The sequence below is a fragment of the Hippocampus bargibanti genome, linkage group LG03 (genome assembly GCF_051943395.1).
Source record: "Hippocampus bargibanti isolate YZ-2025 linkage group LG03, ASM5194339v1, whole genome shotgun sequence".
Taxonomy (NCBI): Eukaryota; Metazoa; Chordata; class Actinopteri; order Syngnathiformes; family Syngnathidae; genus Hippocampus; species Hippocampus bargibanti.
This window is the reverse complement of record NC_142736.1, coordinates 21881146-21897139: the sequence shown is the minus strand read 5'-3', so window position 1 is coordinate 21897139 and position 15994 is coordinate 21881146. Positions and strand designations below refer to the sequence as shown.

The following is a 15994-nucleotide window of genomic DNA, read 5'->3' as shown; positions in this document are numbered from 1 at the left end:
AACATTCCACATGAGAGCAACCAATGAACTACAGAATAAGATGGGGGGGGGTGCAGCACAAAAACATTTACAGTAAAAAAAAGAAAAATCCGGTATAATCGTAATATATTTATATACAATACGGTGCTTTTAAGGTGAGATTGGATTGAATATGAGGAGAGATGCGTATATGGGGAAGGAAAGGCGGAGTTTGGGAATGAAAATGGAGAGCTCTACTTCTGCGTGGCGAGGGGGGTGAGATGAGTCGTCGGGGAGAATGTTTTAAGATTGAGGCCTGGAATACGATAGTCCCCTTGGAGACAGAGGCTGCCTCCCATGATATTCTCCTTGTGCAGTCTTCTATGTCTAAACAGATTCACATTGAGGGCTACGAGTACAAATCCAATATGTGGTTGGAGGAAGGGGCGTGAAGCTTGAAAGAATCAACAATTCAATGGTCAAGACCTGAAATAATAACCGACTAAGATCCCTATCTGTTCTCTGATGGTTGGCACCAACGTGATTACCACCCCAATGAGATATTTTCGGCCTACAGGCGGTCCTCTAATTACAGGAGGCCACTCTACGCAAGATAATACTCTCTTTCTGTCAAAAGAGAAGAGAAAAGGAGCGCGAAAGACCTGCGGGCTACTCGCTCATGTGAATGGCGGGGAGGGGGGCGGGGTTAGAGGCAGATTCCTGGCCATGAGAGCGCCGCTTCCCGTGATGTATTGCCAGCATCGTCTGCGCCATCTTGAACGGAGCAGCGGGCAATACTCAGGGGGTTGGGCGGGGTGGGTTATTCGCTGCTGCTTGACCCCTTCCCCCGGTTGTTTGTTTACGCTCATCAGCAAATCATTGCAACGTTCAAAGACAAAACTGGGGGTCGTGAACTCATAAGAAGAGGAAGGGGGAGAAAATCATGACATGAATCCCACCTGACGTCTGGCGGCAGCTCTTTGGGTCCGTTTTGGACGTGTTGAACTACATATTTTGGTGTTTGTGTGGTTTTTTGTGTGTGTGGTTTTTTTTTGTTTTGTTTTTTTTAAGTACCATGAAAATGATATAACGCCTCGCGCTGTCTGCGACGACGGTCGTGCTCAGTATAAGCCGCACCCTCTCAGGTTGTTTGCGATAATGATGTCGGTGACGGCATCGAAAACTACCTGGATGTTTCCTGTGTCCGTGGCACAGGTCAGGTGACAATAGATCTCTTTATTGGGAGAACGGTTCTTACTTTCGAACTGAACCTGAATGTAAGCAGTCGCGTCGTCGTAAGTGTTAGCACCTGGAAGAAACGAGAGCAACGTATGTTAAGTTGAAAGCGAGTTGAATTGGCAAATGTGAGTTAAGCAGTCACCTGTGTATTCGGGAAAACAGATGGTCAGAGGGGATTTCTTGATCTTCTCCGCAAAGAGGTCCTTCTTGTTGAGGAAGAGGATGATGGAGGTATCAATGAAGAACTTGTTGTTGCAAATGGAGTCGAACAGCATGAGGGACTCGTGCATGCGGTTCTGCCACAAGAAGATTTGTTTTAGGGAATGTGGCTTGAGATGCGAGTCTGCAGCGCATCGTGAGAAGATCATCGGTGTCTCTCTCCCCCCATTCAGGACATTTACAACACCCGCCTCACCCGTAGAGCCATCAGGATCGCTGGCCATCCCACCTACCCCTCCCACACCCTCTTCAGCCTGCTGCCATCGGGTAGGAGACTGCGGAGTCTCCGAGCCAAGACCAGAAGGCTCAAGGACAGTTTCTGCCACCAGGCAGTCAGGATACTCAACTCCCTCCCAGCCCCCCCTGCCCCTTCCCACTGCCACACTCACCCTCGGAGTACACGCTACACGCTTTACTATCATCGTGAACTCTATTTTTTTCTCTTTTTTTTTCTGCAAGACCTCACTTCAACCTTTTTTTTGGTTTGTTTTTGCATTACTACACTACCTCACTTTACATACGACACTATCTCACTTTACATACAACACTACTTCACTTTACATGCAGCAATTACATGTATTGTCTGTTGTCAATTGTCTATCTTTTTTAGCCACATTATAAATGCCTCGCACGCAGGGTCCGAGTGGGCATTAATTTAATCTGTGCTGCATGTCATGCATATTAGCATATTTGACAATAAAGCTGAGTTTTATTTCGTTCCGTTACCCTGCTTCTAAAATTGCAAAACCTTGCCACAAAATGTTTCAAATGAATTGCAGGTATCACACACACACACGCGCGCGCACACACACACGCGCGCGCACACACACACGCACACACACACTCGATTTACATCTTAACTCATTCACTGCCAGATGATGCAAATTTCCCCATTGTGGGACGAATAAAGGTTTTCTGATTCTGATGATGTGCAAAAATGTGTCCACCCCAGTGCCAGGGTTTTTGTCATTTTCACTCAAATTGCAGGACCCACAGAATATTGAGTTTTAGGGCAACATAAGCATTCAATGGAGTGTAAGAAACCTTAGATTGTCTTCTTTCAACCGAAAAAAATGAGTTAACTCCTAAGTTATATGGGTCTGGAGTTATCTGAGTTTAAAATGGGGGCGGCTGTGCAAAATACAATACATACATATTACATACATATAACAACAGCTGAAGCTGTAACAAAGTGCTATCAAGGACAAAAGGCAAATGCTGCCCCGTCGTGGAAGGGAAAAACATTGCCAGAGGTCTGACCGACACTTTATCGGCGCCCAGGCAAGAAAAACCAAAACCCCAACAAATTCGAAAATGGCACTCCACGTCATGCTTTTCAATTCCCCGAATAAATTCGCAGTGAATGAGTTCATATAAAACACTTGATTAAAAATCAGACTTACAGTTGTTTCGTCCTCATGGAGCACTTGGTCGTAACCACTCAGGGCCACGCAGAAGATGATGGCAGTCACATCCTCAAAGCAGTGGATCCACTTCTTCCTCTCTGACCTTTGCCCTCCCACGTCAAAGAGCCTGCGGAATGATGTGACAAATGGGAGCTGGAATCCCTGAACTGGGTTTTAGAGAAGCGCCTCAGCTACAAGGGTTGACCGACCTGAAATGGAGGTTTTTGAAGGTGAAGTGAGTTTCCACAATGCCGGTGGTCTTCACTCGGGTTCTCAGAATGTCCTGCTCTGTGGGCTGGTAGTCGGCTGCCCCGATCCGATCTAAACTGTCCAGGTAGCTGGTGAGGACAAAGGACAAGAAATGTCAAAAAACATCACATGTTTATAGCCTTTATCCTCTGTTGGTCTGTGTAGGCTCTCAGTCGTACAGGAGCGGTCCATCGAGGAAAAGGTTTCTTAAGCCATCATCTGTACTTCTTTGTAGGTGTCAGACGTTTCGCTCCTTATCCGAAAAGCTTCATCAGCAAACTAAAGTTGTGCTCGTAACCCTGGCCCTCTAGCCCTAATGGACAGGGTTGGCTGTGCTAGACCTCTGCTCTGATAGGTTCTTGCTCTACGGTTGGGGAAGCAGTGGACCAGTCCCTGAAGTCAATTTGATTACCTCTATTGTTCTATCCGTGGCTCTGGTTTCACCTCATTAGCATGACCTTAAACCACTGGAGTGGAAGAAAAAATTGCACATAATTTGGAAGTGAATGAATGATTTACGGTTTAAATTAGACCGTGCTTACGACAGATACCATGTCGGCTTAGTCATGCTAATGAGGCGAAACTAGAGCTAGGGATACTACAATAGGGGTAATCAGATTGACCATTGCTCCCCTAACCTTAGAGCAGGGACCTATCAGGGCAGAGGTCTGGCAGCCACGCCCGTCCATTAGTGATATAGGGCCAGGGTTACCAGCACAACTATAGTTCGCTGACGAAGCTCTTCGGATGAGGCGCAAAACATCCGACACCTTCAAAGAAGTACAGATGACGGCTGAAGAAACCTTTTCCTCGATATCCTCGTTTGGGTTGTGGGTGAGTTGGAGCCTGTCACATAAGAATTTGGGGAAAGATGGGAACATCCTTTTTTTTTTGTGTTCTTTTGACTTCAAGACGGCGCCGCGAGAGTGGCTGCCTTTCCAGCAGCTCATGTATTTCGTTTTTCTACTTTCATTCCTTTCATCACTTTGCTGCTGTGAAATGTAAATTTCTCCACTGTGAGACTAATAAAGGCATATCCAATCCAATCCAATCCTGGAATGGTCATTGGCCCTCTCACATTGACTATAAAAGGGACAATGTGTAAGCATTTGTGGATTTTTCAATTTTCTTTGTTTCATATTCCCATTATAGTGACTTTTCCTCTCACCGGGGCAGTTTTTGGCGCGTGTGGCTGCTGCTGCTCAACCTAGGTATCTGGCTATCTAGCTACCTAGCTACCTAGCTAGCTATTTACTCTCTGACTAGCTAGCTAGCTATTTGCTATCTATTATCGATCTAGCTGGCTATATATTAGCTATCTAGCTAACTATTAGTTGTCTATTTGGCTAGCTATCTAGCTAGCTTGCTATTAGCTATATATTAGCTAGCTTTCTATGTATATGAGTTACTTCCGGGTTGAGTGAACGCTGGCGCGTGTGGCTGCTGCTGCTCAACCTAGCTATCTGGCTATCTAGCTAGCTACCTACCTAGCTAGCTATTTACTCTCTGACTAGCTACCTAGCTAGCTATTTGCTATCTATCTGACTAGCTATCTGGCTGGCTAGCTATTAGCTATATATTAGCTAGCTTTCTATGTATTTGAGTTACTTCAGAGTTGAGGGCTGGTGCGTGTGGCTGCCGCTGCTCACCCACAGAAAAACTTATCCTGTGTCTGTAAAGTGACCTTGAGAGTTTTGAAAGGCGCTTAGAAATGCAATGTATTATTATTATTATCAATTTCAACATCAGATAAAAATCGATATGTTGTATCATATAATTTTTCATTCTTTTATGAAATTTTAGGTAGGTTTACGAAATTTGTTCTCTCTGCACCAAATTCGCTTGATCTTAGGTCTTCGAGTTGTATTGGTTTACCACTAGATAGTACAAAACTTTACAAAATGTGCATTTAACAATAATTTGGAGTTTTCAATGAACTAAACGGAAATGTTTTTTTTTCTTCTTCTTTTTTGTATAATTCTGAGCCTCTCACTATTGAGCCGAGTCGTTGAGCTGGTATTCGCGGGCTCGGTTGAAGCACTCCTGAGTCCCGCCGTCAGCCCAAACCCGCTTCATGGCACTGAGAAGTTCCGCTGAGTATGGCTCTGTGTCCTCCATGCGACTCACGACATCACACACCAGTTTGGCATCCGCCTAGAAATGAAAACATGATACATTGGAAGAGATTAGTGGATTTATTATGGGATATGCCTTTCTAAGTAATGATGCCGTTCTTCTAAATCTCAATCTAACACCAACTTAATGAGGGTGAAATGATGACTTTCCCACAATATTGCATTTAATATCGATTTAGATGTATATAAATTTATTATAAAGATTTATAGATTATGTATTTTTTTCAACTATATAGATTGTTTTTCATTTGTATAGATTTTATTTAAATATATTTATTTAGATTTTTTTTAGATTTCATTTCTTTAGAGTTTGTCATTCATATTGATTTTTAGAGAGATTTACTTTAACATTTCAATTTACAAATATTACAACTGAGGCAGTTGTCAGTTCCATTTTGTACTCCCATCCATCCATTATCTGATCTGTTTATCCTCACAAGGGCCGCGGGCGTGCTGGAGCCTATCCCAGCTATTTTCGGGCAGTAGGCGACGTACAACCTTAACGGGTTGCCAGTCAATCGCAGGGCACACATACATGACTTTCTTGCACCAAATAATCTCAAAAGGGCTTCCCGGTTGACAAATATGAAACTATAAACCCAATTCAACCGAGTATACAATAATTTTGTGTTCAACATCAACAAAACTAGAAAATAATCATGTTCCACCTGTATCTTATTGAATACTGTATAAAGACAAGCTACTTTATGTTCAAACTGATAAATATCGTACTTTTTTTTGAAATAATTGTTAGCTTAGAACTTCAAAGCCAGACATGTTAAGTTTCAGAAATCATAAATCGGGAGATTTTCGTATTTGCGACCTACGCAAAGCGACCCACCTGTGGTGCATGTTAAAATAATGTGAGCGTTACAAAAGTGTAAATTAAAAGTAAAAAAAACACATAAATGTTTTCATTGTTTATTTGTACATTGAATTATTATAAAATGAATGTAGTTTTTTCCATTTTCTTTTGTTTCACCTTACAAATTATTGTGAGTATTGTGGTCAAAATCGGGAGTCTCCCGACCAAATTGTGAGACTTAAAGGACAACCGATGTCTCCGGACAAGTTGTGTCCATAATTTGTAAAATGGCTTCAAATGACTTCTACTGAGCGTATTTTAATAAGATTCCACCTCAGATAGCTATATTTTACGTTTTAAGACTCGCGCTGAATATTCAGGAAGTCTTTTTTTTGAGTTGGTGACGAGTCCGTACGTGACGTCACTAAAGGAACGCCCCTGACCGATAAAAAAGACGTATTGTAGCGGCCCTTCCATCACGTCAATGTATTTTGCTGTACTTGTTTGGTCTGGGGACCTCATGTTGCACCCAAAAGCCGCCAGAAGACGGCGGCCAAGCTCCATATAAGGAATTTATCAGCCTGTGGAAACGGAGGTGGCCACAGGAGGTCGACATTTTGTGCCTCTTTTTCATTGAGACATCTCCCCTCAATGTTGCCTCATAATGGCACGGAATAAATTCTTTAATCGATTGCTAACATGTATGCTTTCCTCTTCAGAACTATTTGAATCATATTCATAACTGGATGTGTAACAAGAAAGCATATTCTCCGAATCTGAAGCCATTGATTTGATCCTGCAGCAATGCAAAACGTCTTGGCGTGACATCACGAACTGGAGGCGGGACTTTCTGAAAATGCCAAATTCGCAGCTCATTTTTTTGCGGATTTTGGACACTTGAAGTCATTTTTATTAGTGTTTTGCATTTGAATAAAAATACTATACTGCGTGTTTTGGGTATTTTAGATGCTATAAAACGTTTTTCTGATGTCAGTTAAGAATCACAAAAGTGATGTCGGTTGTCCTTTAACATGTATGCAAATCTGCAATATGTTCCAGAAAAGCTGAGATAGTGGCACAAAAAGACTGAGAAAGTTCACAAATCCTAACCCAAAAACCTATTTGGAACCCCCCAGAGTTGAGCAGGAGAACTGGGAACTGGTGGGTGCCATGATTGGGGGTGGAGGGGGTCTTCCCTGAATTGCTCAGTCATTCACAAGCAAAGATGAGAGGCGGTTCACCTCTTTGTGGGCAACTGCGTGACAAAATAGTCAAACCGATTTCATGACAATATACAAGTGTAAGCTCCATAAGGACTTCAACAACTGCGGTCCACAATATCATCAAAAGGCTTTGAGAATCTCAACAAATCGCTGCATGTAAGCGGCAATGCCGACATCCAACAGTGAATGCCCGTGACCTTCAATCCCGCAGGCGGCACTGCATCAAAAACCGACATCAATGTGTAAACGATATCGCCACAGGGGCTCAGGAACACTTTAGAAAACCAATGTCAATAAATACAGTTGGGCGTCATATCCGCAAGTGCAACTCTCCTATGCAAAGCCAAAGTCATTTTACCAACAACACGCAGAAACGGCGCCGGCTTGTCTATCGAAGATGGACTGACTGACTGCAAAACGGAAAAAGTGTTCTGTGGTCTGACGAGTCCACTTTGCACAATTTTCTGAAGCTGTCCTGCATTGAAAATGTGTAGCGCATAATGAAACTCTGGACTGATGAATAGTAGAAGCTGTATATCAAGCAAGAATGGGAAATAATTCCACCCACAGAGCTCCAACAATTATTCTACAATGTTCTTAAACGTTTATTGAAAATTGTTAAAAGAAAAGTGGATGTGATCTAACACAGTGGCAAACTAGACCCAATGTGAACATTATGGTCTGTTTTAAATCTTGCTAGAAAAGTGAAAAATATCTCTATAGATGTGTATTTTTCACTGCTTACATATTTTTTTTCCGAGCAAATGAATAATTAAGACACCCTTAATGAAGCTTATAAAAATAATAATATATTTCTAAATGGAGTTTTTAACCATTTCAGGGACAGCGGTTACGACAGTGGACAGCTTATGTTATCAGGTCACAGAGTGCGTGAATTAGTTCATGTTCAAACTGCATAATGGTCATTAGCATTATGCCCACAATAATATGAAATATATTTTAGGGAAATAAATCACTGTACCTCATTTCTGATTACTAGAAGTTGGCAATATGGAGAAAATGTCATGTCTTGATTTTCATGCCAGATGTCCTGATAACAAACAGCATAGAGCTCTGATGCGTATGTGGAACTGTCGCGGCTTGGAATTGAAGCGGATTCACGTGGGACAGGAGATGTGAGACAATCTCTTTTCGCCAATGTATGTTACAGCTTCGTGTTTGCTTTCAACATTTAGCTTGTAGCAGACGTGCACATTCCACCATGAAGTCTCTGATCCACTGGTGAAAAGGACGCTTTGATCCTCTCCTCTTTCATCTAGTGCTGCCTCACGCAACAAAGAGGGTGCAGAAAGTGTTTAAGATGGAATGACAGTCTGTGTCTTTTGTTTTGTGTCACATTATTAGGTATTTAGGTTTTTTGTTGTTGTTGTTTTTTTTACTTCAAGATGGCACAGCGAGAGTGGATGCCGTTACAGCAGCTCCTGTATTTTGTTTTTCTACTTCCTTTCCTTTTCTCTTTCATAACATTGCTGCTGTGAAATGTAAATTTCTCAACTGCGACTAATAAAGGCTAATTCAATCCAATATTACAGTGTTGTAGTTTTTTTAATCAAAGAAAAAGCATAATTTCACTTCAAAAAGATGAGTGAAGTTGTTTTTTTATAATAATACATTTATAAGAGGGTGTTGTCGCAGGAATATGTACGCCATATCAGTGGGGCAAAAAAAGGAGAGTGTGAACAATAACCACCTTATGTTCCTGACTAAAGCGCCCACCTCGTCGTCCACGTCGTGTTGAAGCGTTACAAAAGCATGTGAAAATTGCAGTATTGGGAAAGTGCACATTTCACCATCGACTTGCACCACCATGATCTGTCTATGACATCAAAGATGGTGGCACTGGTTGTTGTTTCGGCAATTTTGTTGCATAAAATTGCATTAAAACGTCAGTGACATAATAAAAAAGTAGTTCCAGTCAACAGCAGCAATTATTTCACATTTGGATCAGCGACACGATAGGACAAAATATGTGCATGACTTTAAAAGGGTGACTTTAGATCATCTATAAACATACATATATACAAATGAGCAAAAGTTTTGTTTGACTGAAAGCAATTATTGTTTTAGTACTACTTTACATGCTTATGAACTTACCAAAAAGATTCATGTAGCATGCTCGTTTTGAGTGCTTAACATTTTATACATTTTATAACATTTTCTTAGCTCACGTGTGCGTAATTGATTGAGGAAAAGGGCAGCAAAATAAATGTGTCGGTACACCCAAACACCACCACACCACTGAACTTGTACAGCCTATCAAATGCATGGAAGGTTTCACATATACGTACATGGAAAATCTATTTCCAGGTTTAAAGCAGTGAAACACACAATCGAGACACAACCTGTGGCCGACTCCCTGTCATTAATGCAAAAATACAGTGTAAAGACACAGATATTGTTTTATAGCAATAGTGAACCATGTTTACAATTACATATGTTCCAGAGCCTGGCAACAAATGAAATGTGATTGGTTAAATGTACTTCAATTCAAAAACACATCTGGAAGCAGCACAACAGAGGAAAAGCAATGAAAGGATGTTCAAAGACAATTTAGAATTATGTATTAAGAATTCATGGACAAATTATAATTGACATTAGTCTTTGATTCAGATATTTTTAGGACAGCAGAAAAAGCTTTGCAAGCCCCGACGGCCCACCACTGGAAGACATAGTGCTATAGTGATTAAGAGAGTGTCTTGCCAGGGCTTGTTCATTCTGCATGGAGAGCACACTTTCATTCATTGAACCACCTCAAGGAGCCAACAGCTCTTAGTCTTTCACTGGGCGGCACCCGAAGCCGTCCGGCACCGGCTTAAAGTCCCCGAGCCCAATGTGAGGGTCAAAACCATCGTGCCGGGTGAGTGGCGGGACTCCAGACCTCATTCAAGTGAATGACACCCAGCGAGCGACGCATACGTTGTGGAAAGGCTTTAGCTCAATCTTGAAATCTCTCATCTCATCTCATCTCATTTTCCGTACCGCTTATTCCTCATTAGGGTCGCGGGGGTTGCTGGAGCCTATCTCAGCTGTCTTCGGGCACGAGGCGGGGGACACCCTGAATTGGTTGCCAGCCAATCGCAGGGCACACAAAGACATACAACAGTCACTCTCTCACTCACACCGAGGGACAATTTGGAGCCTTCAATCTGCCTGATTTTTGGAATGTGGGAGGAAACCGGAGGACCCGGAGAAAACCCACGCGGGTCCGGGGAGAACATGCAAACTCCACACAGGGAGGCCGGACCGGGACGCGAACCGGCGACCTCTGCACTGTGAAGCCAGTGTGCTAACCACTCGACTACCGGGCCGCCCCTCAATCTTGAAATGTCCAATTTAAATATGGTTCAGCCTTGTTGATTTACATATTGTATGCATGACTTTAGTAACGGCCGTAAAAGCAGAGTTCCATTGTATACCACTGTTGGCTAATCTGCGGACAATGACAAAACAACCTAGACAGTCGCCATTTTAGAACCAACTGAGATGGTTCTTAAAAGCCGTTCTATTTTAACTGCCCTGTAAAAGCGACCACTTGGGGCCAAGTGAGGCTATCTTGGTGTGGAACCAGCTCAATTGAAAAGCGCCATGAGAGGCTGCCTTTACACCTCTAGTCCGACAATCTGTGATAGCACCCTGGGGGTGATTTGACAAATATAGTAAAGATGATAATAATAATGAAGTTGACCAACTGATACAGCCACTGATATGTGGCACAGCCTGCCACATAACAAACCACACTTGCACCAGCACAATATATATATATAGATAGATAGATAGATAGATAGATAGATAGATAGATAGATAGATAGATAGATAGATAGATAGATAGATAGATAGATAGATAGATAGATAGATAGATAGATAGATAGATAGATAGATAGATAGATAGATAGATAGATAGATAGATAGATAGATAGATAGATAGATAGATAGATAGATAGATAGATATTATATTTCCATGTAAAAAATGTTTATGTATTTGCCATATCTTAAATATTGCTTTTAAATCTCCAACCATTTGGATCTTTACGGTCGTCTTAGTGTCATCTTTACGTCATTTTAATGCATGTGGGAGCGTTTTAAGCCTGGATGCAACTGACTTTTCGATCCTTGTCTCCAAACTCGATTCCCAGCGAGTCCATGGCTCGTAAGATGGCTGCCAAGCTCTGGATGGTATTGCTGTAGACCACTGGCTTGTACTGCTTCACGTCATCCCCAGAGAAGCCATCTTCATGGATAATCCTGCAGGCGCACACAGATATCAGCACAGGAAAATGTCCCATTCTGCCATATGTTGCTGTTGGACCTCAACCAGTCATCTTTTAACCATCATACAGAATGAAAATCCACTCATTGATTGTGACTTTGCAGCATTGGGGTGGGAGGTTAGTGCTTTTTAATATTTTGTGCAGCTGGCTGTGTGCAAAATTGAATTGTGTAATTATGGATGAGAAGTGGAAAAGACGCACAAACCACAGCGAGTGAGGATTGAATTAATAAAGAGTCCGTGCTGCGAATAGCTATTAGCAGTTTACGCAACAATTTCATCAGCATGGTTTAGATCCCAAGGTTTTCTTGTTTCAATGTTTGATGTCTTTTAATAAAGATAAATCCAATCCAAATCCAATCCAAATCCAATCCAATAAGGACAGTGGTTAACTTCACACATGACACTTGTCAAAATGTTTGGATTGACTTGGAAAGACTTTGGAAAGACTCAATGTAGGCGGCCGCCCAGTGGGCCAGTGGTTTGCGCATTGACCTCGCAGTGCAGATACCAGGTTTAATTCCAGCTGTGGCCTTTTTGTGTGGACTTTGCATGTTCTGTCTGCGCCCAAATGTTTTTTTTTCCCAATACTCCGGTTTACTCCCACATTCCCTAAACAGCCATGGCAGATTAATGGAACACTCAAAATTGTCTCTAAGTATGAGTGTGAGCATAGATGGTTGTTCGTCAGTTCAGGGTGTCCCCTGCTGAATGCCTGAAGACAGCTGGGGTTGGCTCCTGTCTCCTTGTGAGGAAAAAGCGGGTTAGAAAATGGATGGATGGGTGCATGACCCCTGTGCACCACGTGAATGGCACACTCTAAATTGTCCCGACGTTCTAGTATGAAAGTTTGTTTGTTCAGGCCATGAGATTAGCTGACTACCAGTTCAATGTGTACCCTGCTGAAGACAGCGGGGATAGACTCTTGCATGTCCGTGACCCTTATGAGGATACGCGGATCAGAAAATGGATGGTGGATGTCCTAAATGTAAATTTTGTGATCGTGTCTTCTTCTTTTCCTTTCGGCTTTTCCCTTGACGGGGTCGCCACAGCAAATTAGTGTCCTCCATCTTTCGAGGTTTGATCCGCATGTTTGTTTTGGCCAAGCTTTTACGTCGGATGCCCTTCCTGACACAACCCTCAGTATTTATCCGGTCTTGGGACCGGCACAAGAAGACATATGTCCCTTTGTGGGTTCAGAAGCAACTCGCTCAGTAAAAGTCTCCCAAACACAACATGGTAATAGGCACAGCAACATTCAAAAACGCAAAAACGATACTCACCATTTGATGACAATGCTCTGATCTTACAGTGAAATGGGCATCACTTTCCTTACATTACATCACAAACAGAACTTCAGTCCTTTAAGATGCTTTATCTTCCAGTCACAGTATATATCTAAATGATCATCTCTTTCCCTATATTACATTTTGCTATTACAAAATCGAATCCCAAACATGCGTATGTTGTAACAAATTCCTTTTGTTACAACATACAATATAAATGTTGTGGTTCCAAAACGTCATTTTCAAAGCTTTACCGAATCTGCCGCGTGAACCAATCACACGTAAGTTTAAAAATAGAAATTCTCTGACATATCTGCAGCTGTGAGTGACGACCACAAGTTAGTGCATCGCCGCCGCGACCCTGCCAAATGGGCTGGCTTTTTTCAGTTCAATTATTCATATCCTGTGAGACTCCATTTTTTACCTCCTCTATGTTACGTTACAAGCAAGAGCCATTTTGAATTTTTCTTTTTTTATGGCTTTACCAACATTGTCTGCCCAGCTGACATAGAATGGCCGAATATATTTTGACAACATCAGGAACGTCACATGTGTTATTTTTGTGCTATATTTAAATGAAAACTGCATCGATGTACAGCCATTCAAGTTTCATCGTGGGATGAATAACACACACTGTCTGTTAGGGTCATTAACATGCGTTTGTATAGCGAATTGCCATAACACTGTCATTTTGCAAAAATGGACGCATTTTCTATCCCTGGATCTATTCAGCTTTACATCTATGTACTGCATCTACTTGTCATCTATCTTTGCATCCAGCTTTTCTGTACTGTATCTCAAACTAGCTTTCTACCTACCCTTCTATCAAGTTACCTACCAGTTATCAATTCCTCCCTTTCTATCATCATAATTATTGGTACTGCTGGTTCTTTAATATTGAAGAAATTTAACTTTTTATATAAATAATATTAGACCTTTTTAAGGAGGAAAATCTAACCTATAATTCAACTACTATGTATATATTCAGTGGGTGAAAAATGATACCACTTTAAGAAAAAATATTTCACATTAAATTATTTAACATCAAATCAGATATGCTACAATCTTTAGCCCCTCTGATGTCAATGCTATTCAACACCCTTTTGCCAACAAAACATTACCTCATCTTCTTCTATACTATTTCACAAGATGGAAGAATGCAGAAAAGGCGACTGACGACGAATAATTTTTGCACAATGTCCACACTCTCCTATTTTGCTTTTTTTCAAAGATTTTTAGGGGGTTGAGGTCTGATTGGCATGCTAGTAGCTACAGTTTCTGTGCCTGGTGAACCATCCATTCATTTTCAACATTGCTAATCCTGAACAGGGTCATAAAGTGTTGTTGGAGACTATCCCATTTCAATTTGGGTAGAGGGCAAACGACACCATGAACTGGTTGCAAGTTAGTCAGAAGGCATATATCGTGACAAACAACCATCAACACCCAAACCCGCACCGTCATCGAATGGGGATGATCCCAAATTGCCCACACACAAGTCAGTCCAGTGTGTGACCTGTATGGTGAAATATTTCTACAATTGTCTGTATGAGAGTATAATTCTGCAATAAAAACTACATTCATTTGGTAACATGTTAACCAGGTGTGACAATAATTATGGATGGCACCGGATGTATCTAACGACGCAACTATCGTTTCCATGTATCTCTTAATAGATATCCAAGGTCCATCTTGCTCTCGCATCTTTGTAATTGTGGTTGAAACAAAAAAAAATGAAGGAGTGAGAGGGTGGCAAAACAACTATCGGGACCATCTAGCCCTGGGTTTTGCGTTCAATGTCATTGTGGAAAACAGAAATCTAAAAGGGTAAAGAGGTGAAGGAAGAAGAGGAAGCAGCGAGGGGGGGGGTGGAGGAGAGGAAACGCACTGCGGAGAAGCTTCACATTAAAAAATATACAATAGACTTCATGATTCCTCCTGAATACATCTCGAAACTTCACTAAGAGGTTTAGGGCCGAGCAACAACAGTGATTTAAAAACATCAAAGAGTGATTTAGCTTAGGTTTAGATGTGGTTTTCCGAGCCATATTTCTACGTAAATCCTCTTTTATAGGCAAAGTACTCGCGCCGATATCGGGCACTTAAAGCCATTAAGATTAAAAGCAGAGGTATTCACTAATGGAGCCGCACTGACCTCACACACGAACACACACTCGGAGGGGAGAGAGGAACAACACCCACACTACACCACAGTACAGTCGCTACACTAGCCCGAAAGTCTCCCCACCCCGCCCCTGCCACAACTCTAAAGCCTCGTTAAGTACATTTCAGCACCAGGGCCGAGCGAACAGCACCCGCCGACCGACCGGGGCCTCTCCTCCCCGGCCGAAAGGTGCGCCAGCCTCCGGGCACTTCTCGCGGGCTTCGGCCTCTGGAAACATGGCGGCTCAACCGAGAGGAAGGAAGGGGAGGAGGGAGGAGGAGGTGCGGAGTGGGTGTTTCGAGGCCCTATTAAAGCATAAAGAAGCAGTACTAATAATAAAATAAAACGGGGGAGGAAAAACTCAGAGGGACTTACTTCATTTGTTTGACGATGGTGCTTTTGCCGGACTCTCCACCGCCTGGAAAGAACACACAGCAAAGGGGGCGGCTAGTGGTGAAATCAGTACCACGGAGAGCACCACCGGTCCGACCGGGCACAGCGTGTGGAGAAGCGGGGAGGGCGTGCCGGGACGGTGGTCTGCTTACTGATTAGAAGGTAGGGAAGATCGAGTCTTACCGAGCAGTAGCAGCTTGACGTCCTTGGCCGCCACCAGCCCGTCCTCCTTCAGATTCTTCTCGATGGCCTTGCTCCGGTCCAGAGCAGCTCGCTCCTCGGCGCTCAGCGTACATCCCATGATGGTAGCGAACAAGCGAAAGAACAAGCGTCGTGTTCCCCCCACGGGTTCCGCCTTGGTCCACCACGCGACGCCGACTCCTCAATCAGTGCGTTGTCGTCGCTCTTCCTCTCTATGCTACAGCATTAGTAGGCCCGGATTGAGGGCAACCCGAAGCGATCTTCTATTTTTCCCCCTCTTCTTTTTCTTCTTCCTCGATGTGTGTCTCGCTCCGTCCCCTCTTTCAGGGGGGTTGGGGGCGGGGTGGGGTCGTTGTGAGAGAGCCTAGCTGCGCGGCTGAGGTTGTTAGGTGGGGAGTCTGTAGAGGAGCGATGGGAGGGGGCGCGGG

The 15994-nt window shown here is 42.8% G+C and overlaps 2 protein-coding genes across 2 annotated transcripts in view; one reads left to right on the top strand and one right to left on the bottom strand.

Annotated features, from left to right (window-relative positions):
- The window catches only part of cog4 (component of oligomeric golgi complex 4), a 16907-nt gene extending 14819 nt beyond the window's left edge, over positions 1 to 2088 (top strand). Inside the window, exon 20 of the mRNA XM_088992577.1 lies at positions 1590 to 2088. The gene's annotated coding sequence lies outside the window, so the exon portion shown is untranslated. The remainder of the gene's footprint in view (positions 1 to 1589) is intronic.
- Positions 999 to 15994, bottom strand: gnao1b (guanine nucleotide binding protein (G protein), alpha activating activity polypeptide O, b). Its single transcript, XM_088992583.1, has 8 exons — positions 15549 to 15994; positions 15348 to 15390; positions 11356 to 11497; positions 5065 to 5225; positions 3032 to 3160; positions 2820 to 2949; positions 1340 to 1493; positions 999 to 1267 (listed from the first exon to the last, which is right to left on the bottom strand). The coding sequence occupies exons 1-8, from the start codon at positions 15664 to 15666 to the stop codon at positions 1080 to 1082; spliced, it is 1065 nt and encodes a 354-aa protein (XP_088848709.1). The 5' UTR covers positions 15667 to 15994; the 3' UTR covers positions 999 to 1079.

Coding starts and splice junctions, on each gene's coding strand:
- gnao1b (XM_088992583.1), bottom strand. CDS start 15,666: ATGGGATGTACGCTGAGCGCCGAGGAGCGAGCTGCTCTGGACCGGAGC. Junction 11,498..15,347: donor ACCATCGTCAAACAAATGAA/GTAAGTCCCTCT, acceptor GTGCGCCTGCAG/GATTATCCATGAAGATGGCT. Junction 5,226..11,355: donor TTGGAGACAAGGATCGAAAA/GTCAGTTGCATC, acceptor TTTCATTTCTAG/GCGGATGCCAAACTGGTGTG.